The following is a 25,978-nucleotide window of genomic DNA, read 5'->3' on the forward strand; positions in this document are numbered from 1 at the left end:
GAGTGAAAATAAGTCGATTTAACTAAACTTCCCTCAGTCCAAAAGTTGATAATTATGGAGCTACAGGGTGTTAAAGTTGAAAAAAAATCACATTTTCTTTAATACCTTTCGATTTCTTTGAGTTAATTTCACGAAATTTCATATTTGAGGGTGTTTTAGGATAAGAAATTCAAATTTATTAACGATTTAGTTGTTTCTTCTAGGGGGCGCCACAAGCGACCATTAGGACACATTTAAATCTCTGTAACTTTTTCGTGCCACGGTGTATATTATTTTGGTATTTAAAAACCTTTTTCCTTACCTTTTATACTTAGAAAAGGTATACTTTATTGACGTCGCTAGAAGCAACGGTTTTGGAGAAAAATGCATCTAAGCCTGATGATGCATGCAAATTACCTTAAAATTATTTTCCGTTAAAAAAAATTTAGTTTTTCAAAAATAATTATTAGTAAAGGTATAACAATAAGTTTTCAAAATCAGATATTATTTTGACTATTACAACGGCAAAGTCCATAAACTAACAGCATATTCACCATTTCAGAATAAGTGAATTTATTGGCCATACTTATGGATATTTACAGGAACAAGAAGCGAAACTGATAAGAAAAACTGAGGGCTAAATAAAAAAACTGACATTTGAGAAACAAATTCAAGTGTTAAAATGTCAATTAAAAACATAGCCAACTGAGTTATTTACTTAAAAGCGCCAACGCAAATATGCAGCGCATTAGAATTATGCGTTTTTCTCCAAAACCGTTGCTTCTAGCAAAGTCAATAAAGTATACCTTTTCTAAGTATAAAAGGTAGGGAAAAAGGTTTTTAAATACCAAAATAATATACACCGTGGCACAAAAAAGTTACAGAGATTTTAATGTGTCCTAATGGTCGCTTGTGGCGCCCCCTAGAAGAAACAACTAAATCGTTAATAAATTTGAATTTCGTATCCTAAAACACCCTCAAATATGAAATTTCGTGAAATTAACTCAAAGAAATCGAAAGATATTAAAGAAAATGTGATTTTTTTTTCAACTTTAACACCCTGCAGCTCCATAATTATCAACTTTTGGACTGCGGGAAGTTTAGTTAAATCAACTTATTTTCACTCAAACAATCTGCGGTATTATTTTGGCCACGTAATTCGAGGACACCCTGTATATTCACTTCCATTGAAAAAAGGTAATCTTGGAAAATGTCTGTAAAACTAAACACTTTGGAGATAAACAGGTTTGCAATTAACATGACTGGAATAAAATTGATAATAACAATTATTGAAATTATCAAAAGTAATTTAATATTATAATAATAGTTGTAAACAGTCACCTCCGATTCCTTGTACAAAACTCTGGTGGAAAATGAAGATGTGAGAAATAGATTAGTCGACTTTTATACGGAAATCAAAAACACATCGGATGTATTCGAAAGAGTTCGAAAATTAACGTTGAAACATATAGATGCATGTGTAGAAGTCGGTGGTGGCCATTTTCAACAATTATTACAATAGAAGGTTAATATTGATAATTTCTATAATTGTTACTAAATCAATTTTACCCAACTCATGTCAATCGCAAATCTGTGTATCTTCCAAACAGTTCCTTCTACAGACATTTTCCAAGAGTATCTTTTTTCAATAAAAGTATATGTAAAATAAGCTTATCAATACAAAAGTGGCATACAGTGTAGCGTAAAAAAGATAGGGACAATTAAAATGTGATGGAACCTTGCATGTGGCGCCTTCTATCGGTAATAAAAAAATTAAGACAATATTTACATTTGGGTCATAGAAGACCCCCGTATATCAGATTTTGTCCGAAAATATTAAAAAAGAAACATATTAAAAAATTGAAATTTCTTCCTCTCTAGTTCTTAAACGAAGACGTTAAGGACCTACATTCACAGGAACTCTTCGTGATAAAATCGGTTAAAGATTTATCCCTTAAAATAAGTACATGTACTTAATTACTACCTTGTGTCTTAAATGTAATAGTTTTGGCAGAACGCTTATGTACGTATTGGTAACTTGAAATATGTTTTAAATATGTGTTTATGTAAGTGAAAATAAGTTTTAAATATACTTTCGAATTTTGGCCTCTATGCCTCTGGGTTTTAAGACTGCTAAAAAAGCAATTTTTCTCATTCCGACTGAGACTGAAAATTATTTGTTTTTGCACAAAAATCAGTAGCGCGTCAAAAATAATAAATTTCGAAATGCTCTTAGATATGTAGTAATATCTGTGGAAGCCTTTGTTTACACTATTTGAAGTAGTACTGTGCAGTAGTAAAGTAAATACATAGTTTTAATTTAATAAAAGAAATTATAAAAATAAATATTTCCTAATGAGTGAAATCGGTACATAATGAGAGATATTACTCTGTAAAAAGTGCTAACTGGCGGTTACTTTATTTGCCATTTTGAGATTCTTGATTTGGGCTTTATAGTGACTTAGTCATCATTAGACGATTATTGAACTTTCCATTACGCCATTTATGAAACAATATTTACATCATCGGTAAGTTCCATTTTTAATATTAACTGTTTACCATTTGCACACACATATTGCAAAGTACTTATTGACCCGAAGGAAAAATAAATAACCAACTGAGGACCGACACAAATACACTTCTTCCTTGGAAAGACCGACTGAAAAATTGCCTTTTTATCTTCCTCGGGTTTTGGGCAATAAATTAATCCGAAGACGTATTGAATTAAGGACTAAATTACCATTAAGGTGGATGAAAATCTAGACTTTCAGAGCAGAAGAATTAGGGCTTGTTAAATTTTATTACCTTCTGCAATATCATCAGTTTCATATCTCCAACAGCTTGTAAATCTGCAGCTTATTGATGCAGACGTATGGAGGGAAGTGACATAATCACCACGAAAGAATCTTAATGACTTTGCTAATTATGTTCTCTGCAAATAGTTTCTATTCACCACATAAAATTATAAATAGCACAACAGTCTGACGTCCACAGGAAAAATTAGTTGTTTTCATTTTTTACATGCCAAAGTTAGTTTCATGTGCACTACTTCAAGATCGCAAACAGTATCAATATTTGCGTGCATTCTATCACATGCCTGTCAAGGTTATTAACCTATTTTGTAGGTAATTGCAAACTTAGCGGCCGAAATTCAAAGTTAAAAAACCGCAATTTTCAATGATAAAACCCAGATTTGTCATTGAAAGGCATGCTCGATTAGTACTGACAGTGCCACGCAATACTTAAATAGTACCCACTGACCTGGTCTACATGCAATTGATTGCAAAGCCAAACTTAGTGGAAATAGACGGATGCACGACCAATACGAGAACGGTTTTCTCAAAATTAATTTCAAACAAAAAAATTAATTTTACAATAAAAAAGCACCGTTTTTCTTTTTTTTTTTTTAATTCTGTCTAAGGGTTTCTCCGGGGCACGTCTATGTCTAATTGCTATGTAATTTTAAGTAGTTACGGCTACGTTTGAGGTTTTGCTTTCAGCATCTACTTGTGAAGTAGTTGTCCTATGGCACGTTTTAACTTCTTAAATTCCGAAGTTCAGAAAACCGGGGAGCGAAGCGGGTGCCCGAAGCCCCCCTCTCAATTTCCAGAACGTCCTAACGAAAAAGATCTAGACCATGCTAACCCATAATCGCACAATCTTCCACGTTTCACTTACACAATAGTAAAAGAAACGTATATTAAAAGGTTGTTTGGGATACTCTCTTCTTTTCCTAATGAATATTCTAGAACCACAAGGACAATAATCCAGTTCACAATAAGTCTGGATGTTTTATTTTAAGCGAAAGCTGCAACTACCGGCACGCTCTGCTGTAATATATACTCCATAAGAAAACTGTTTTTAATTTTCAGATTATTTTGAAAATTAGTGTAATAGGTTGCAGATCCTCGGCTGCCTTTCTGCATTCTATTAATGTATTAGCAGTGGCGGCTCGTTAGGGGCGGCACAGCTTCCTTTTTATAATATAGTAATCTCACTACACTTTGCGGTTTGACCTTTCTATTTCTGACGGCTATGCTCCTTTTCCGTCCTCAAAAAAAAATAGTACGAGCTGTTACTGCGCATGAGAGAAACTCGGAAAATTAATAATTGACCCAAGAAAAACATAAGACTTTCTTATGTCGAAATAATGCCAGTTTTTAAGATGGAGATGCTGATTTAATTATAAATAGCGACTATTAAAACTTATACCACGGAGTACTCAAAAAGAACACAAATAAAACAAGAAAACTTTAAATACAAAAATGAGTGGATGATTTTGTAATTAACAAGTTTCTAGACAGATAATAATGGACATTGATGAAAGCGCCCCATTTTCGGTATTAAGTTGAAACAAGCAAAAAAAGAAGAATAAGGAAAGGCGACTAATTAAAGCCATTTTATAGCAATAAATCTCAGCATTTCATTATTCTACAAGGTATATACAGTCGAACTCGCTTATAACGAACCCAGGTTATACCGAACGCTCGCTTTTAAGGAACAAAATGCTTGGAACGTAAAATGTGTCTATCTAACTACATGTTATTCTTGTTCGGATATAACAAACACATTTATAACGAACGATTGGCTTTAGCAAACGTTTTCCGGTAAAAATTTGCAGGTCCGATCGGTTATAACGAACCAATCTATAAAAAAAGACCATTCTGTACAATCTATTAGGTTAGTTTTAGGGAATTTTTTGCCGACATAATCTTGATCCGGGAAATCCCCGTGTATTGAATCGTAGTAAATTTTACGCGAATAAGTATGGACCGCATCAGTTGCATTTCATTTGTGTAGGAAGACGCAAAATCCCTTTCAGGTTACACATGGAAGCTAAAAAGCGTAATGCGTTAACCATTCAACAAAAATTGAATTTAATTAACGATTTAGAAATCTGTCTTTTCAATTCACAAGTGTGTAAAAAGTATAAATTGCCAAAATATACAATTTTCACGGTTTTCAAAAATAAAAATAAATTTAAAACTTTGAAAGGTAATGGAACAAGGCAAAAGATAATTCGAAAGCCTATAAGAGGTGACATAGATCAAGCACTTTTCAAATGGTTTACGATTCAAAGGAGTCAAAACAATCCCATTGCTGGCGTGATTCTACAAACAAAAGCAGAAGAACTTGGAAGACTAACGTATGGAGTAGGTGAAAGTGGTAGTGAGCAGTTTGTGTGTACAAAAGGTTGGATTGATAGGTTTAAGTCAAGACATAATATATCAGCGGGCAAAATTCATGGAGAGGCTGCAGGAGTATCAAGAGAAATAACATCAGAATGGCTAAAAAGTCAATGGCCAGTCATTAGTACAGGATACGATATGAATGACATTTTTTATGGAGACGAAACAGGTTTGATTTACAAAATGACTCTGGATAAGACCCTAAATTGTAAGAGCGAGAAATGATGGTTATTGGTAAATCCAAATTGCCTAGATGGTTAAAAAATAAAGGCAAGTTACCAGTCATCTATGAGTCGAATCAACGAGCATAGACGATTAGTGACATTTTTGAAGGATCACTTCAAAAATGGAATGACGAACTTTGCAAGAAACGAAGGAAAATTTTACTTCTTGTAGATAACTGTCCAGCGCATCCGAGCTTAGAAAATCTTGAATGCATCAATCTTGTGTTCCTACCACCAAACGTGACAGCTGTGTCACAACCTATGGGTCAAGGCGTTATACACTCTTTAAAAATTTTTTATCGAAAAATGTTTTTAGCGCGACTAATAAGCGCTTTTGAAAGCAACGAAGGCCTTAACTTTACATTGTTTGACGCGATAATAATGATTAGCACCCATGGCGGAAAGTCTCGCTAAACACCATCGAGAACTGTTTTCTTCTGGCGAGATTTAAACCGCACGTAATATAAGAGTACGATGATGAAGACAATATACCATTGGCGCGTTTGGTAGAATTTCAACAAGAGGAACTTGTAGATCAAGATGACGAATAAAACGTTTTATTGACAGAATGGATTAAAAAACATAATGACATTGATCTAGAAGAGTACACCGAAATAGATAACGATTTGATAACAGCTGATTTTCCTAGTGATGCCGAGCTAATGAATAATGTTAAAGTACTCCTTACAGAGGAAATCAAGGAGAGTGAAAACGAGGAAGAAGAGGAACCAGACGACGATGTTATGTCGACTGTGTCACAGACCCTTTCTTCTCTGAACGTAGTTTCGAAATTCATTCCCTCTACAATTGCCGACTCTTCTGTATATCAAGCCTTCGATAAATTATATGGCGATATTGAAAGACATTTGCTTATTAAAAATCAAGTGCAAAATGTAATGACTGACTACTTTACAGTACAAAATAAATGGTAACAAGACGTGTATCCGTATTAGATACATAGGAGCAAATAAAATAAAGTGTTGTTTATACCTATCTTTTTCTTTTAACTAGTGCATTAATTTTAACTATATACATCAAAAAAATTAATTTTCAGCGCGTAAAAAGTTTTAAGGTTAACCCAATACATATCAAGTAAAATTAAATTTAACGAATGCCCGGCTATAACAAACAAAATCTTTTGTCCCCTCGTGCTCATTATAACCGAGTACGACTGTATTAAGTTCGCTCGTCAATAAATACACGAGTTGACTGAGTTTTTGTATAAATTTGGGAAAAATCTACGAACCGAAAACAGGCTGTTTTTGGAATAGACAACTGTGAAAACTTTTACGAAACTTGTAGTTCTTTTTCAACCATCAAACATCTTATATTGACCATTCTCAATAAGATCAATAAGCTATTGAAAGGCGAAAATAAGAGAATAGAGCGAAATTTTGGTTCTGATAACGTCGCTTCAAACTACGGACATTTCTGGGAACATTGAAATTGAAATTTAATCTTACAAAAACGAGCTGTCGCGTTTTTTAAAGGGGAATAAACGAAAAATGAAAACATTGGGGTGGCAAGAATAAACAATGCCCCAACGTTTCTCACTTTTATTCGCGTGCAGCTAATGGAAATAAAAAGGCGTTGCCAAGGGCCATTTAAAGATTATTCAAAGTTTATCTGTGTAAATCGAATAAAAGTACACTTTTTGGAATACTCTCGTCTTGATAAAGGCTAATTCTTTCCTTCCCCTCACATCTTTAATTTTTTCTATTAAATGTTCAGCCAGAGAAAATTTTTTGGGATGTGCCTACAAAAGGATTATGTCTGCAGTTACTTTGATGGTTGACAAAAGAATGCTTTCTAGATAAGGGAACATTTCTATCTGAATACAATATTTTTTTGATATTTTTTTTGGTTTACGCTCCACAGTAACTATCAAATCAATATAGCTGATGCTTTAGTTTCTCTTCGGCTTGAGTTCAACTACCCTAAACATGGCGTGTCAAGATATATTTTATTTAAAATGCAATTCCATTACCTGACGCCATTTTATTCACCTTGGATGCAGTCTATCGCAAATCAGGCAATTTTAATGGTTCTTTTCGATTGTGAGAAATTGGTTTTTGATCAAATCTTTGCATAAAGAAGTTTTTCCATCGAGTTTCCATATTTTGCATAAAATATAATTTAATGAGGATTTTTTGGATTTTCCTATTTTCCTTAACTGATACAAAAAAACCTTATTGTTGGAAATTTACCCAAAATATTTTTCGCCTCATAATTATTAAGATTATGAAAAAAGCTTATCAAACACGTGCATTGGGAAAGATGAAACATTCACGCCGGACGAGTAAATATTCTTCAGATAACCAACCAACATTTTCTTTGCAAGAGGATAAAACCCTTATCTTACACAAACAATCTACAGTATCTTTCCTACCTTGGCACTAACTAAATAAAAAGGACCTCCATGAGCAGTTCCCCCATCAGGTTAACCAAACACAAGATATATTAAGACTAAGACATCAAAGCTAAATACCAGGAAGTACGTCCGTCAGATCCGGCTGAGTAGATATAAGCTATCTTCTGATAACTCGCTTTTTTGAAAAGCGTGTAATGTCTAGATTGTAGTGCAGACTTCAATGAAATAATAAATTTAATCGTAGGATTTCATGAATGGGTGTTTCTTAGTCGTCATGTGATAAAAACCCAATTCTGATATGAGTTAAGTTTTGAATGATGCCTCATTTAAAACATTATCTCCAAGTTACCACCTGGATATACTTCATCAGCTTTACGAATAGGCTAATGGTTTCCATTTATGATATTGAGTTATGTTTCAATTATTTAAAAATAATTAAGAGATAATAGTAAGTAATAATTAATACAACTATAGTTTTGGCTCCTAACATTATACTATAATATAGGTAAAATTAAGAAAGGTTAAGGCTGCTTAGTAGAAAAATCTCAGTAAGGATTAAATTCAACTCCTGGATTAAAAACCCGTCCATAGGATAGTTAGTACATATACTTAAAGGGAACTTTAGAAAAAATATCACAACTATATTATAAAAAATCACTGTTAACGTACAAATTGAAGAAGAAAACTCAGTGTCCTTAGAATCTCTTATTAATGAACATTTAAATCTCTAACTTTATCGACAGGTACATTCTACATCCTTTTATTCTTAATTTTTTCTTTATTTGCAATTTATAAAATATATTCTGCATTATTGTTATTAGAGCTGTAATCACTAGAAATCGAACGGCATATTAATATTAAATAACAGTAAAAGTTCATGTTTTACGAAACCTACATTAGCTAAACAAAACATCAGAAGTGTGTCTCTTTAGAGAGAAATTCGTGGATCATTTTTTGAGGAGCTCAGCAATACGAACTCATCTGAGGCTCAACCACAAGCGGTGAATTAGCACCCGTTTTCTGTTTACTGAACTAATCGGAAGTAATCCGAGTTAATCTAATTTACTAATTAGTTAATTAAAAATATGAACGCTATTTCGGCACTGAGGACATCAAGAGTCTTGGAAATGCAATTTGAAGTACATATATTTAAAAATATTACGAAAATCAAGCAAAAATGATAAAGATATTACCTACTAACTTGAACTAAACCGAAAATGAAAGGTGATTTATCATCTACATGTGCTGAAAAATTAAAATTTCGAAGGATAACTCAACCATTTTAAATGATATAAATAATGGGCAAGAATTAAAGAAAATATGTGTTAAATTAAAAAAAATAATTTAAGAATTTCAGCTAATCTGGAAATTTGAGTGAAGAATGTGCAATTTCGAAAAATTCGTAAAGGATTCTCAAAATACATTATATATTTGAGTTAAAAATTGACGATTGTTTTTCTTGATGGTTTGGTGAATGTTACATCTTCAGAAGCTAATAAGATTTAATCGTTGAAGTTGTACTGATCTATTTTATTTCAAATTAAAATAATGAAATTAAGTCAAAATGCTAAAAGAAGTTGTATACTTTTCACGCAAATCGTTTTAATACCATTTCAATAGGATTTTTCTACTAAACTCTACAAATTGAAAATAATTTAGAACTCAAAAGTAAATCAAATTTTGCCCATTTTACCGTTATCATTCTCCGGTCAGCAGATGGTATCAAATTGATTTAATTTAAAACCGATTTTTTGTCGATTTTACTGAAAGCTCTATGGACGGTTTTGTTCCTGCATTAACGGAGCCTGAAGCCAAATGAGTAAATTGCGGAATTGGTCTGCTCTATTCTTCCTCTAATCCCGTGAAAATCCACAAACCTCTGACACTGGGTAAAACCATCAAACAGTTGTTATTTCAAGTAATAATTGAATTAATTCGATTATGTCGGAATTATGATATACATTGTAATGAATTAATGGGAGATGAGTTCTTGCGGTCGATATGGCCCAATAGGTATTTGCAAAACAATAAAATATGCGGGGCAGGCCGTTCTGGTAACGACCCTTTGAATTTATGTCCCTACGTAAATCAGGCAAACGGCACAAATATGCGCCCGCAGGATTAATAAGCCAATTTATTATGATAAAACGTTGGCGAAAATATTAAGCAAAATTATGGTACACATGCGATACACGTCGGATTATTGGGAAAATTTTTTCAGGATTTTTTAAACCCGGAATGTGCCTGCCTTGTCACTCCAAATTCCTGAATACGTCTGGCATGGAACAATTTTATGTCTATCTTCAAATTCGCACTTAATTAAAATGAACTAGAATTAAAAAATGATTTAATTTAAAAATTAATTAAATCTTGGACTTTCATAGTCCTCGATTTAAGTAATTGGAGCTTATTATTTTAATATTGCCCTTGAAATCTAATAAATCAGGCATTATTAACAAATCCCTTGAGTAATTAATTATTAACAATCCCTGATGTAATTACGCAAAAATCGCGGTAATGCCATTGCAATTTCCATGTGCAATTTTACTATATTATGACGTACAGTGACTCTTTAACTTGAATCATTTCAACTAGGAACCTACTAAAGTTTGCTCGGAGTGCTTAAACCATTGGCGACCGAGTGAGATAAATTGGTTTTTTACAACACGCCTAATTTTTAACAGTTTCAGAGATATCAAATATCTCTTACATTCGAATGCCTCAAACCTAAACTAACCTGAAATAGTTTAATATTTCGTCGTATTCAGATCGATATGAATATTCTCAATTTCAGGGAATACTCACCATTCCTATTTTCGCTGTCGGCTGGCTTCATTTGTATGGGGTGGTGCATCTGAAAGAGACAGATTTCATAAATCAAAGGATGACATGTTCGGAGAGTGTTTTGCATAATAATATGTGATGGGAATTGTCCCGAACATTTCCCCAATTTTTCATTGAAGATGGAAAATGCTTTAATTGAACGTATTTTAACAGTCGTCATTTCTGCACTGACTAATTGGTAAATGTTTAAATGCGTTAACGTCATAAGACTTGTTCCGTTTTATTGAATAGTCACTGCGATCTGAGTTCTCATCTTTTCCCCCCCCGCCCTAGGGGGGGGGGGGGTTAAATTCCTCAGATAAGCGCTTTACTAAACTAAAACCTCAGTAAACGGATAATAAAGAAGGGAGAAATTTTTAATGATGGGGCGAAGGTGTTTTCGGATGAAATATTTGTAATTAAGGAACCCCACGTCGCACGTGTTCTCGATTTGTTCCCTCGTTAGTTGTCGGGAATACTGGGAGTAGGTTTATTAACTTTTTCGTCATATCATGTAACCGCAGTGAAAGATAATAAGGAACGACATGACAAAAGGTAATATAGGAGAGAATAAATATGATTTTAAGACATACCTACTTTGTTTTGAGTAAATGTAGTAATCTGACTAAAGTTAGTTAGATATTGTCTTTTGGTGAAATCCACACCAGGAATTACGCACAACGAAGGAAAGTGAGTAATTTTTTATCGCGAGAAACGCCGACAGAGGCAGAGAAAAACTATATCAAATATTCAATTAACAGGTCTAAAGCTCGCTTTAGATTAGCCCATTTAAAAAAATTAAAAACTCATATCTTCCACAGTTTTTTAGATAATGGCGCCTTACATAAAAAACATTCACCGTTTCTATTGCTTCTGAACCTCCTTTCAAAATCAATCACTTCTGTCGGTTTTCAATGGGTTTAGATAGGGTCACACCGTCATACATACGCGCATTAATTTGAAAAGTCGATTAAAATTCGTCGATTTGGTAGTTTTAGTAAGTTTTAGGTGCTGCTTCTTTTAGAGTAAAATTTTTTCTTATAAATATTTATCAAAGATTTATTTGATCCCTTCTTGGACCAATCAAATCCAATAATTATTTCCGTCACCATGGAAATGATCTCTTATTTTACGAATCGATTGGAAAGTAGTCCCCGTTTATTTGCTCTTAATTATTAATTCATAATCGATAAAAATTCCGAAAGCTGGGAGAGCAGGATTTTTTACGTTAATTGCGAATCAACAAAGGGCAAAGGTTGTCTGTCAACAAAGCGAATAGAGGCGGCCCTCGTAAATGGCATTAGCACACTCGCTGGTGCTCGCAGGGTGTGATTGACATTCACTCGTCGTTAAAACGTCAAGTTGTCAATAAAAATGCGATGACGTCAACGAGCTGCCGGATTTTCAGGTTATTCATTAATTTACCTATAAATCAAGTTCACAATAATTAATACATATTGCACACGTGCTACTGATCACCGGGCTCGGAACTGAATTCAGTGTCGAAATTAATTCCAATTTAAAAAAGTGGACTGTTTCTAAGTACTATTTACGACCGGTTTATAAACCTTCCGAAAGACTTTTTTAATTACGCACTATGGAAATGCCGGCATTGTCTCCTAGCCTGAAATAACCGCATTACTTTGTCTCTTTATTTAATTTTCTTTACAGTCGCGGGAAATCCGAACAAAAAATGTTCTTTTCTGAAACACAACGAGAGAAGGAAAGTTATTGTCCCCCTTTTCTTTTTACGCCCCATACTCGTGTTTCGTTTGCCCTACACTCAAAGCAATTAGGAAAGTATCGTTTTGAGGCCCGATCAAGAGAATTTGATTGTAGCTTGTTTATATATGTTATTTTTTTACATTAAAAGTTGATGTTTTAGCTCTAATTAAAGTTAGGATTAAGTACTTTTTGACTAAAAAAAAGTTGTGAGTTATGAATGTTAGGTCGTGAGTGTAACTCAGCTGGTCAAAGTTCATTCATCATGTGTCGATCGTTCGAAATGACACATTAGTCATATTTCGACATCAAGATGGGAAACTGCACGATTTAAAGGGGTCTAGGAAGCATCCAAATGCATTCTACCTGTCTTTTTTTAGATTGTTATCGTGTTACCTGTGGATAGAGTTGTCGTCCTCCTTTAACTTTTTCCATAAAGATGCCATCTCTCTGTGACAGTCTCCATTTCTTCTCCTTATGGTGTTTATCTTTGGTAAATTTCTGGTATTTTTCATAGTCGTGGATCCAGTTCTCTCGTCAGGAGATACATTTTAAATAAAACTTTCCATCTTTCTTAAAGTGGCCTTTATTGCAATTTGTCATTCCTCTTTTTGCACACTATTTTCTATTTTTTCTATAACGAAGAGTTTCCATTATTTGGTCCCAATTCCAAAGATAAAGTTTTGCTAAAATTTATCGACAGGCCTTCCAATATATTTACCATTACTTTTTAGGGTTGTAGGTAGGCCCCATATATTGGTTACTGTTGAAGTGGATCCGCGTGTTCTCCTATATTTTTTATATTATATTATTTACTGTGCAGGTAGCCTCCACAAGTATTGGATTTATCTGAAGTAGACCTCGTCCTTATAAGATTCCGACGGTCCATTACATCCGGGTATCTTTTTAGGTCGATATAGTGCCGAATCGATAGCTTTTACTCTAACTCTTTCTAAGGTTCTTACGCTACTTTTCATTTAAGTAGTTTATAAATTGTTGTTATTATCACACCGATCTTTGTTGGGTGAGGGTAATTTTTTTTGAACATGGCAGATTCAACCTTCTAAAACAGGTCGAGGGAGCTCTCTCGGCGGTGGGGCACGTAAAAATCAATAGCAGTTGCGTAAAAATTTTTTATGAGATTGCAGTCTTAGGAATTTTCGAAATGGTCGCTGAAACCGTCGAAGGTACATTTATGGTAGAAAGTTCGATTGGCTTTAGAGTTTTGATCTGGTGCAACGCCTCTAAAAGTCAGATGGAGAGGAGCTCTGTTCTTGTGTCAGGCTGTATACCTTTAATTTAATCTCCATCTATGACTAATCTGAACGTTTTAGTAGATACACGATATAACATATGCATATACAGGGTGTCCTCAAATTGCGTGGCCAAAATGATACCGTAGATTATTTAAGTAAAAATAAGTCAATTTAACTAAATTTGCTTCAGTCCAAAAGTTGATAATCACGGAGTTACAGGGTGTTAAAGTTGAAAAAATAAGTCGCATTTTCTTTAATATCTTTCGATTCCTTTGAGCTAATTTCACGAAATTTCGTATCTGATGGTGTTTTAGAATGCGAAATTCAAATTTATTTAACATTTAGTTGTATTTTCTAGAGGGCACCACAAGCGACCATTAGGACACATTTAAATCTCTATAACTTTTTTGTGTATGTTATTTTGGCATTGAAAAATCTTTTTTCCTACCTTTTATACTTAGAAGAGGTACAGTTTATTGAAGTCGCTAGAAGCAACGGTTTCTGAGAAAAACGCATAATTCTAAGAATTGGAGGCAAAAATAATTCATGAAGCGGAATTATTGAATAGTACTCCTGAAATATTGTTGAGAGTAAAATATAATTTCTTAAAAAGAATTAATTTGTGCATACAGGAAAATGGTGAACATTTTGAACATTTACTGTGATAGCAAATTAAATGAAAAAAAATTAAATCAAAAACTTACATAAGTTAATTTAATTAATTAGTAAATTTTATTTCTCCTTGTTGTTGTTTCTTTGTTAATTATTATTGGTTTTATCTTTAGTAATAATTGTTTTTGAAAAACTCGAACACTTTTTTTTTGAGCGGGAAATAATTTTAAGTTAATATACAGGGTGTCTCTAAAAGGTCTGTACAAAATTCTACCACAGATTTCTGAGGTCAAAACATGGCGATTTAACCCAATTTACCTTAGTCCAAAAGTGGATGGTTTTCGAAATACAGTGCGTCAAAGTGAAAACAAAAAAAAGCCAAAATATTAATTTCTTGGTTGGTAATGCTGCTATCTACAAAAATGTCGTATCGGGTGGTTTTTGGAGATAAGAAATCAGAATCCGTTTACATGTTAAGAAGCTTAAAGTTTGCTGCATGTCTTGAACAATAATTTTAATGTACTACATATCTATTCTTACAGTTGGTGGTACATTATCAACATGAATTTAAGATTAATGTGTGGGCAGGAATAATTGACAATTTTATTATTGGTCCTGTCATTTTGCCGCCCCGATTAAGTGGTGAAAGTTATTTGGAACATATTCAAAATTCAATGCCAGAATTATTGGAAGATCTTCCTTTACAACTTCGGCAAAATATGTGGTTTATGCACGACGGTGCTCCGTCACATTTTACTATAAATGTGTGCAACTATTTAAATCAACAGTACCCACGAAGATGGATAGGTAGAGGAAATGATGCTCCGGTACCATGGCCACTGCGCTCACCGGATTTAACTCCGATGGATTATTTTTTATGGGGGACTCTAAAGTCCATGGTATACTTCACGGCCATAAATAGTGAAGAGGTACTATGGGGACGAATTCAAAATGCAGTAAACATTTTAAAGAACGACGAAGAATTGATGAATAGAGTACATTTTAGTTTCTTGCGTCGGATTAATCTTCGTATGCAAGTCAATGGTGGTCATTTCGAACATCTACTAAAAGTATAATTTTTTCGTGTTTATGTTTGGTATCTATGTTTTCAAGTAATTTGTAGTCTATTTTTAAGTTTTCATTTTTTTTTATCCAACTGTAAGAGTAGATATGTAGTACATTAAAATTATTGTTCAAGACATGCAGCGAACTTTAAGCTTCAAGTATCTCAAGAAGGAAGCCTCGTAGAGATTTTTAACAAGAGACCTTTTTTCCTTAAAAATGTAGGAAAACACAAGTTTAGTCATAAATAAATTTTATACCGCGTGATGAAAAAGTTATGCCCTTTTAAAGAGGGTTCATCGAGCGCTGACAACGCCCTCTACATTGTGCATCGAAAATGTAAACGGATTCTGATTTCTTATCCCCAAAAACCGCCCGATACGACATTTTGTATAGATAGCAGCATTACCAACCAAGAAATTAATATTTTGGCTTTTTTTTGTTTTCACTTTGACGCTCTGTATTTCGAAAACCGTCCACTTTTGGACTAAGGTAAATTGGGTTAAATCGTCATGTTTTGACCTCAGAAATCTGTGGTAGAATTTTGTACAGACCTTCTAGAGACACCCTGTATATGCATCATCAGCTTTACATGCGTTTTTCTCGGAAACCGTTGCTTCTAGCGACTTCAATAAAGTATACCTTTTCTAAGTATAAAAGGTAGGAAAAAAGATTTTTCAATGCCAAAATAACATACACAAAAAAGTTACAGAGGTTTAAATGTGTCCTATTGGTCGCTTGTGGCGCCCCCTAGAAGAAACAACTAAATCGTTAATAAATTTGAATTTCGCATTCTAAAACACCATCAGATACGAAATTTCGTGAAATTAGCTCAAAGGAACCGAAAGATGTTAAAGAAAATGGGACTTATTTTTTCAACTTTAACACCCTGTAACTCCGTGATTATCAACTTTTGGACCGAGGCAAATTTAGTTAAATCGACTTATTTTTACTTAAATAATCTGCGGCATCATTTTGGCCACGCAATTCGAAGACACCCTGTATGTCAAGTCCGAAATTTCAGTTTGACCTGCAACCTGGAGGATTATGAGTAGGTAATTAAATCTTGATAGGTGATATTTATAACTGTCTTCCTAATTCCAAAACAATAATTTTGCAACTTTTCGAGATTATCGCATTGAATTCGGGTTTCCGGAAGGGAGATGGGCGAGGCGGCTAAATTTATATTGAGATAAATCGGTTTAACCCCAATTAGTGGAACGAACGGTCTGTTACTTTTAAGCTACTTACCGGAATTGTTACGGCGACTTCGATTTATTTTGGTACGATTTTTACTAATTCGCTTAATTCAGACCTTCGAGGTTAATAACGCTAAATGTCTGGCCGATTTTTGTTGAATTTTATCTAGAAATAGGACGTGATGAAAAAAAAATGTATCACATTAGGTTCAGTTTTATACATAAGCGGTTCTAATATAAATCAAATCATTATGTAGAAGAGTAGCAAGCAGCAACACGAATTAATCAAATTGTGCCACCATCAGCATTATAAATTGCCGCTGACGGTGCAACAGCCATCGCTATGTTGCTATAAATTAAGCTTATGAAACTGGATTTATGTCTGGAAGCTGCGACGGAGGTCTTCTTCGACGTTGCGATTCTTCAGTGATTTGTTCCCCCTGAAGTTTTGTAAAGGAAGGTTATCGGGTAAAATATTTTATTTTTCGCATTTTTGCCGTTGGATTACTACGAGTTTTTCTTATTGGATAGGAAAACCAATGGGAGAAAATAGATAAATCACGCGCCCGGAAATGCAGTCTAAAAGCGATGCTTCCAAACGAATATTGCGTTGTCCTCATACCAAAAACAAAAATAGCTCTCTGCCAATTTAGATGACTAATGGTCACTCTGTGAGCTGACAACAAGGCAATTCCTGGCTGTGACATATTAATTCTTCCATTTTCACGCTTCATTTTACGAATACATTAAAGCCGGTGCATTAAGGGCACCTGAGGCCCGAAGCGCTTGAAAATATTTTTCTGGTGCGGATTTTATACGAAGGGCATTTTTAATTAATAGCTACAACCATTTTTACATTTTTCTCTTAAATAAAAAGCATCCGTATTTTCCCCCGAATAGGGAATAAAATAACGCATGTAGATAAATTGGAGCTTTTAAACTGAACTTTCCCGGAAAACTTCATAGTTCTCTTGTCATTTTTCTGCCTCCGTGCCGGGCCGCATTTTGCAAATGCATCAAAGTCAGGCCCTGGCAGAGCACCTGAGCCCCTCTTGTCGGAAATATTTGTCGGGGTTGCATTTTATGGATGAGCATTTTCATTAGAGTGGCGTGGGTTTTAAAAAGGGCTCGTCATTTTCTACGTCAAAAAGTTCGTTCTGTTCAAACGGGCGAATATTGAAGCAAATTTTATATTTGCGAATTGTAAAGCGGTAAATTTCATATCGTAAAAATACAATTTTTGAACCTGATTCATAATTTTCTGTTTATTTAGAGTTACGACTTCATCGAAGTAGCTAATTCGCTAATAAACATTCAGTTGTACACACAGTGGAAAAACTACCTTTTTTCATCACAATTTAGTTGTTATTAGAAAAAAAACGGGAAGGGGTGCGATGATGGAGCGGATTTCATGTCATACAGGGTGAGTCAGTTTGCTTTTATTTTAAGTCAAAGTATGTCATAAATTTATGCTAAAAAACCCTTATTTTTTAAGGTAAAGAGCGTGAAAGCTTCATATGTTTAAAAATATTTTCTACACAGCTCCTATAGTTTTTGATAAAGACATCGATATTTTTAGGTTATATATGATGATCGATACGTTTGCGCATGTGCAAGTGATTTTAAAATGTGCTGGAAGAAACTTTTTCTCAAGTTAAACCCCTTTTTACCATCCAGAATTTTTTTGTTGCGCACCATTGCTCATTTATGTCCAAGAAACTGATTCTTTTCGTTCAAATTAGCAATATTTCCCTCACTTGCATTGTTTTCGTATCTCCTACACTTTTCAAGTTATTTAAGGGTATAACAGGCAATGTACGAATTTTTTTAACCAATGATACGGCGTGTTAGAATAAGAATGGGGTGGTTTTTTATTTGTTTTCCTCAAATAGCTTGGAATGTCTGACGATAAAATGCAATAAAGACAAAATTTTCTAAAGTGAATAATCAAATTTCTGACATCTTCCGAAATTGTAGGTTTTGTGTGAGTAAAAAGAGCCGGTTTTATTTTTTTGGGGCTTTCCACAATTTCCATATTGGGTCGATTACAGTGCCCGACTCTAGGCTCCTGCAGACCCTCGAGATTTGTCAATACTCCGAGTTTGGCCCTGACTATCGATATTTGCGATCTGTATTATAAGTTAATCTACCGATACTACATGTTTAGAGTTTTCTACGCCACTGTTCCGGCTTTCCGGATGGAATTCACACAGAGATCGTGAGAAAGCCCAAATATTTCTCTTTCGAATGAGCCCCCAAGGCATCTCGCAGTCCAGGTAAACGAAGGGAAATTACGACCGATAATTAAGTAAATAATATGGACATATTTAATCAGATTTTCGGTATAGGATCAAGCCACACTTATTCACAACCCAATTTGGTTTTGGATTTAGATAAGCAGGTTTGAGGATAATAAGTTTGTTTACAAGTTAGGTTACAAGTGGTTCTAAATTTCAAGTCGATATCTCAAACTGTTGTCAAATTATAAGGGAAACTTGAGAACTTCAATGTAGACCACTCACAGGTCTACGACAACATCGAAATGAAGCTTGTTAATTGCTAGATGGAACAGTAAACATGGAGACCTGCTAGTTCGATCTTTGTTGCTCATTGTTCGTCGTTAGTTGTTCGCAGTTCGTCATTCGCTGTTCGCTATATCTGTTGTCAGAAAATCATGCGTCGAATTATAAATCGACGTGGGCATGCTGTTTACTTTTTCCATGATGTTCGTTGACGTTTGCGGATAATCGAATTTGTTCTCTTCACCATTCGAATGATAATCAATAACAAAGAAGTTGAAAAACACACGCTGTTGAAATTCATCTTGTATTTTTTCCATGACCCAAATGGTGGAAAATTTTTTAAGCGATGAAATATTATCGACGAAAACTAAAAATAAAAGTTGATAAATAATGTATATTATTAATCGCACGACAGCTTCGCTAACCTAAAAACCATGAGGACTGTGGAGAAGAGAGCAGCGAAATTTATAAAAATAAATCCAGCCGTAGAGTGGAAATTTTAATATTCATTTTACTTACATTAATAGGTATTTATGTGGAAAGTACGTATTGTAAGGTTAGACGAATCACTTTATGGCCGTGCGAGTTTGTGAGGGTCTCTATAATTGGGTGAGTCGAATAAAAGCTGGTTGCGCACGCATTACTTCAAAGTTTTGTGAACGATTTTTCAGCCGCAACTTAACTTTAATGTGAAAGATAAAATAGCCTCGAAATAACTAAAACTGCCTTGTAAAAGAAATTTATGTGTGTCAATCAATATTAAGTCATAGATGATCCCGTATAAAGCATTTACGTATATTATGTTACCTGCTGCTTCATTCTGCGACCCTTATAAATTCACCTGCTTTATGGTACTAGGACTATAATCAATGATATTATGATGAATTGAATGATATGATGATAAATGAGTGATATTATAATAGCATCATAAACTACCCTTTATGGCATTGAAGTTCATTAAAATCGGAACCTAAGTATTTCAAACCATTAACTATTAAGGCAGGCAAAACACAGATGGCTAGTGTTCTCTTTGTTATGGAATGTAGAGGCTTTTCGAACTTAGTCCATTTATAATATTTTCCGAATAGATAGCCATCAGGTTAGTCCGACAAACTGGAACCGCCATAGGGACATTCATTTCGCCGCCACTTGAACTAATCGTAGCCAACGGTTCTACAAAAAACCAGAACTTTAATAGAGCAGCTCGAGAACGCGCAGAAAACAGTTTTTCGGGTTTACCCCGGCGTTTGGCTTTTAATGGAGCCAAATCCCGCTCCGTCAACAATGACATCCGAATTAATGGAGAAACGCCGAGTCGGCAAATCCACGCGCAATTTGCCAAAAGCCATGTCGGCTTTCATTTTTCGTATACTTTTTTGACCTCTCGAGGAGGCCGGCGGCCGCTAAGACGAGCCTTTAATTCTCGATGCTTTTTAGTTTACAAGTTTTTGACTTTTTTGTCGTTTTAGCAAAACATTCGTTTTTGGCGTTTTCAATCTTCACAGATTATTAGGGAATTTTAAGTTATCATCGAAAAAGGATCGTTGAACTGCAAAGAAAGATATGATTATTATTTAGTCCAAGGCCGATGTGCTAATCCAATATATCGCCGATAAAAGCCTAAGGAAAAACACTTTCTTTCTTCGACGTTTACAAGCCTAAGGTTTCCAAAATAAGTGATATATTAATAAATACCATAAGGGGCTGGCTCTTTTAATAAAAATCACTGTTCATATAAAAAACCGTTATTCATGTTAGGTGGGTATGTATATCCCCGCTTTATTAGGAACCACTTTGCCATGGTGTGCTGCTGATTTATATTGTTGCGGCGTCTTAGTCGTTAGGGGACCTTGTTTTTCCCATTTTTCATTCTTATGAGAACATTTTTTATTTAAAATAGGAGGGCAAAATGATATTGTCCTTCTGAATGTTGTCTGGGGCGCTTTGTTATGTACCTGTCTCGAACATTTGTAATTTTAGCCTACGCAGCGAGGGCTATAATATTCGTAAACTCTTTCCCTACGTCGCGGTGGATATTAATATCAAATTGTCATCGAAATAAATAAAATTTCCTGCTACAAGTATGAGGTGTTTGACGAACATTTTCGGTAGATTTGAACAGTAAGAAGTTCAATGTACGGCTAAATTAGATCTGAAGATTCCTTATCACAAAAGCGCCAATCAATAAAAATGTATTAGCATAGTGGTCTAGTTTTTATACAGGGTGTCCTGGAAACAAGAGTACAAATGAATAATTCGTGCAGTGTGGAAAGCTTTGGGAAAACATAAATATAGTAAATATAATTCCACTTCAAATGATAGAGCCATATGTTAGCCAGCACGTTCACCAGATCTTTTCCCATTTGACTATAATTTATGGGGTAAGAATGAAACACCATATTTATAAATTTGTACCCCACGAAATCAATGAGCTGCGAACGGAGGTCATCACAACTTGAAGGATCGAAATACGCAGAAAGGATGTTTAAAGATCAATGTAAAATTTAAGAAAACGCATAGAGTTTTATCTGTAAGTGAAAAGTAAATCCTTCGAGCTTCTCTAATAATTTTCCTTATTTACTTGTTCCCTACTTTGTTATTTTCAAGGCATCCCTGCCATTTCCCACGCTAGAGTAGAGAGTACGTTACTTTCCCTGCTATATACACAATATATTGTTTTTATACATCTATACAGCGGTAAACTGCATACAGGAAATTCTGTTATTATTTGCGGTATGGAAGATTGAAGTTAAAGACGATTCAAACCGCATTCTCATTACTATATACAGACTCTATTGCATAAAATCTATTTGCCCATAAGAGCAAAAACCATTGTTCCACGCACAATAGAAATAGAAATTTTCCCCGGCAAAGACACCTCGTTAAAGCATCTTGTTAGAACGATATGGGCACAATAGTACAAGAGCTCGTTTCTCAAAGATACATTGCCTGGATATGCACGATGTGTCACCCCGGATTCCCGGAGCAGACGTTCCGTGGTTTGCCAGAGTCTCGTAACCGTCAACCAAAGGGGGCCAAAAGGGGACCCTTGAATGAATGATGATATTTGGGGGGTAATGGAAACGCCATAAAAATGATGCTCTTTAGGCTCCGGATGAATATGCATTGTGGTTCAGTGTTGCATCTTACATCAGGTTTACCGGTTTCATCATTACCAGGGGAAATAGTTTGAAAAAACTAATACGGAGGGACTTTTCTTTTAAATAACGTGAAGATGGGGACCTTAAGTATTTCCTTGTAAAATGACAGTAGCAGTTCCTTACTGGGAGGCAAAAGGAAATTAATTTTACTTATTATAGGCTGCCGTTGGAAACGGCTTTGAAGTGTGCCAGAGGCTAATTGAAGGGTTTTTCATTAACTTATATTGATTTTATAGACTTAAAGGAAGTTATTTTGTTTTAATTAACATTAATTTTGCTTCGGCCACTTCATCCTGTTTACTAAATTTTGATCAAAGATTTAATTAGCGTCGTATCAATGACTTAATCACCTATAATTTTTCGAGTTCCCAAACTAGTAAGCGAACTTACCCCATTTAAAGTCTTGACATTATGTAAGGCATCTTGAGCTAGGAGGGCGGCTTTCCTGGTGAAGAAGGTCACGAAACAACATCCTGCAAGCAACAAAATCAAATTAAATTTCCCCAAGACAAACATTAAAACAGTTCTCATCAATTTTATAAAGGCGCGATAAAATTTTCGCAATTACTCGTAAATTTTGCTCTTTTATTCGAGGACGCCGAAAAAGTTAACGATGGATCTAAACTTGTTAAATTTCATTATCGCTCAAACCACTTTCAGCAATTAAATGCTCGCTAACTACTAACAGTAAAACATTCAATAAATGTAAATTCCAGTTGTTGGCAAAGCTGTTTTGAAATTTAATAGATCGGAGTCAGTCAAGTCCCTTTTGACCAAATTTCGAGTTTTTAATTAAAAAAGGTTCTTTTCTCTGCCAATAGGAACATGAAAAAGTAGCGCATTTTTATTAAATCCGCATAACATATTTTCGTTTCCATTCTACACATAATACATTCATTCATCATAGGCATTCAAAAAGGCGACCGCAACGAGATTAAAAAAGCTGCAATAAAACATTATTTCAGCATTTTCATTTACTCACAGGAACAGACTATTAGGGAGCGAATGTTTTCCGAGTCAGCAGATTTATTTCTCAATGGAATTTCTAACTTTTAATAAACGCGTTTCAGTTGCCAGATCTATAAATTAATCGGAGTCCCGGCACCGCTCCAGAATAATGGCTCGTGTGTGCTCGCTTATTGGACCAGAACACCGAAAAGGATTTCGAGAGGTGGAAATTAATGGGGAGGGAGTATGTTCGGAGTTGGCAAACTTTGCTGATAGCAGGACGCCTCGAAATCTTATTTTTCTATGAGCCAGAACAAAAAGAACCACGTTCCAAAATCAATTGCGTAATACGGCTGATAAAATTACTAACGCAGTTAAAACAGCTTCGATTTTTACTTATGTTTAAAATTTTGAGCGAACATCTTGAGGATGCGCAAGAACATGCTGGAAATCCAATACGCAAGTCGGTAGAAGTGCACTTGCGTGATTCGCCAGCGGCTCGTGCGTGGCATCTTACGCTCATGTGTTACAGGCGACTTTCTTCGCTCGTTCGGTAACACACTAGGATAATGCCAGAAGTGACCGACATATCGTTTGAAGGAAAACAAATTTGGAAATAATACATTATCTCTCAACATGGTCTCTTTTGAAAGTGATACATTGTTCCCAGCGATGTCCTATAGATTCTAAACTCTGTTTATAGTAAAAAGTTTCGGATGTTTCAAAGTAGGAATCAATCTCGGAACCTACCTCTTCATTATTGACAAATCTTTTTTCACCACGCTATTTTATCAAGTTTTGAAGCAGAAAATGATCTGCGGGGCTAAGTCTGGAGAAAAGGGCGGGCGAGGAAAAACTTCGAAACCAAGTTGATTGATTTTGGCCATCGCGGTGACGGAAGTGTAGACTTAAGCCTTGTCTTGATGAAACAAGACTGTCTTTTTCGCCAAATGCGGTTGCTAGTTCCTAATTTCTTCGTTCAAATGCTGAAATAAACTTGTAAAATATTCTGCCTTTATTGTTTTCCTTTAGGGACGTAGTCAATAAAAAATTTTCCATTTGCATCGCAAAAAAGTGACGCCATCACTTTTCTTGCAGATGAAAACGTTTTCCTCCTTCGAGTCCGTTGTTTTGACTATCTCTTCATTTCAGGTGTGCGACGATGAATCTATGTTTTATCCATGGTTATGGATCGGCGTAAAGGCGGCTTTACTGCTGTGAAACTTTGCCAAACATTCCCTGGAAACTTCCTCACGGCGCCGTTTTTGTTCAATTGTGAGCAATCTCGGTTCCCATCTTGCTCACGGTTTTTTTATATCTAATTGTTCGGTCAAAATGTACTGTATAGTACTATTAGCAATATCCATCATATCTGCTAGTTTGGGTAATTTTAGCTAATGGTTTTCCCGTACAGTTTTGGGATTTCCACCACAATTTCTGGAGTGGTCACCTCATTGGATCGACCACTGCGGAGGTGAACCGCGTTTAAACTCTGTCATCTAACATTTTACAGTTGTTAATGAATGAACGAACAGATGCCCCCAGAATAGAATTTAATTCCACTTCGATGTTGAGTGGGCTAAGACCTTTCAAATGAAAGTAACGAATTACATATCGATGACTAATTTTTTCCGTGTCCATAAAATCACTAGAAGCGTTCACTAAAAACGGCAACGTCGGAATTTCAGATATAAGTTTTTTTAAAGTTAGATCTTTGTGATAGAGGCAAATTTTTAATAAAAAATTGGCCATCTGTATGTTAGGTCGGAAACTTTTGGAATTGTCCTCGTACTAATGTCACACTCGATTTCTGATGCAAGTTTGATTCATGTCGTATTAAAATCCGCGTGCGGTAAGCTATCACTTTCCGTTCTTCTTAGGCAAACAACTATTATGGATTTATGAGAAATGGGAAAATGCATCTTAAACATTTTTCAAGATTTTCTAAGAGAGAGTTTTCAAACTAAATCTTATTAAGACATTTTTTGCATTGAATGTGACATGTACTTGATGCGAGTTATGTTTGCTAATTTCGTAAGTTCATATCAATGTTATTTTATAATTTTTTATTCGAATAGAACTTACGAAACGCTTCTCCCTCTTGGCAAGACTGTAAGTAATCCCTGACAAATCTATAAGTCTTTCTTTAGGATCTGGGAAGTGATTACTAGAACAAATCTACATATGTACATATATTCATCAATCTCACACTGACAGCCTCTATAAGAGATCCTTTGAGAAATTATTTCACACCGTGGTCGAACTACACTACAGAAAACTAATACATTTCCTTTTCATGGTTTATTTCTAAAGAATATGAGAAATTACTTAAGCTTAATGAGTTCTCTCAGGTTACTTCATTTCGGGTCAACTTCGATGAAGTATTTTGATGATGAAAAATCAATTTTATCGAGATAATTGACTACAGAGATCTATCAAAATTTCTGCGAAGTGCAACTAAAAAAATTCCATTTTCAAGATGGAATTTGTTTCCACGAAAGCTGGAAAAATTAAAAAACTGTTAAAGGATCTCTTCATATGATTGACGCCATTCTAAAGAAATTCGTTGAGAATCATTTTCAATCAGGAGGGTCATTCTCCTAAAAAAATTAAGATAAAATATATTAATCAATAAAAAAAAATCAAATAAAATCAATTCCATTTAAGCTCACAACTTTTTTGGTGGAATCTAGAAGAAATTCGTAAACCACAGATCTTCAAATGTTGATTTTTTCATTATGAAACCATTTGAGAAAATGTTTGAATGCCAATATCAATTTTCTTAAGAAACTGGAATGCAAAAGACCGAAACAAATCAGTCCACCGCGATTTTTTTTTCAATCTGGGAGAAAATTGAAAAATTAAAGATCTTCTCAAGTTGATGTTTTCATTAGGAGAAATTGCGTGTAT

The 25,978-nt window shown here is 34.7% G+C and overlaps 1 protein-coding gene across 20 annotated transcripts in view; it reads right to left on the bottom strand.

The window, feature by feature from the left end:
- Positions 1–25,978, bottom strand: part of bru1 (bruno 1) — a 301,441-nt gene that overhangs the window by 53,919 nt on the left and 221,544 nt on the right. For all 20 annotated transcript variants that reach the window (XR_010733643.1, XR_010733644.1, XR_010733645.1 and 17 more), the window contains 2 exons: positions 22,511–22,593; positions 10,569–10,617 (listed from right to left, as the gene is read on the bottom strand). Coding sequence is in view for 17 of the 20 variants with exons in the window: in XM_066299105.1 (XP_066155202.1) it covers positions 10,569–10,617; positions 22,511–22,593 (132 nt within the window). In the remaining 3 variants the exon portion in view is untranslated. The remainder of the gene's footprint in view (positions 1–10,568; positions 10,618–22,510; positions 22,594–25,978) is intronic.

Source organism: Euwallacea fornicatus, chromosome 32 (assembly GCF_040115645.1).
Source record: "Euwallacea fornicatus isolate EFF26 chromosome 32, ASM4011564v1, whole genome shotgun sequence".
Lineage (NCBI taxonomy): Eukaryota > Metazoa > Arthropoda > Insecta > Coleoptera > Curculionidae > Euwallacea > Euwallacea fornicatus.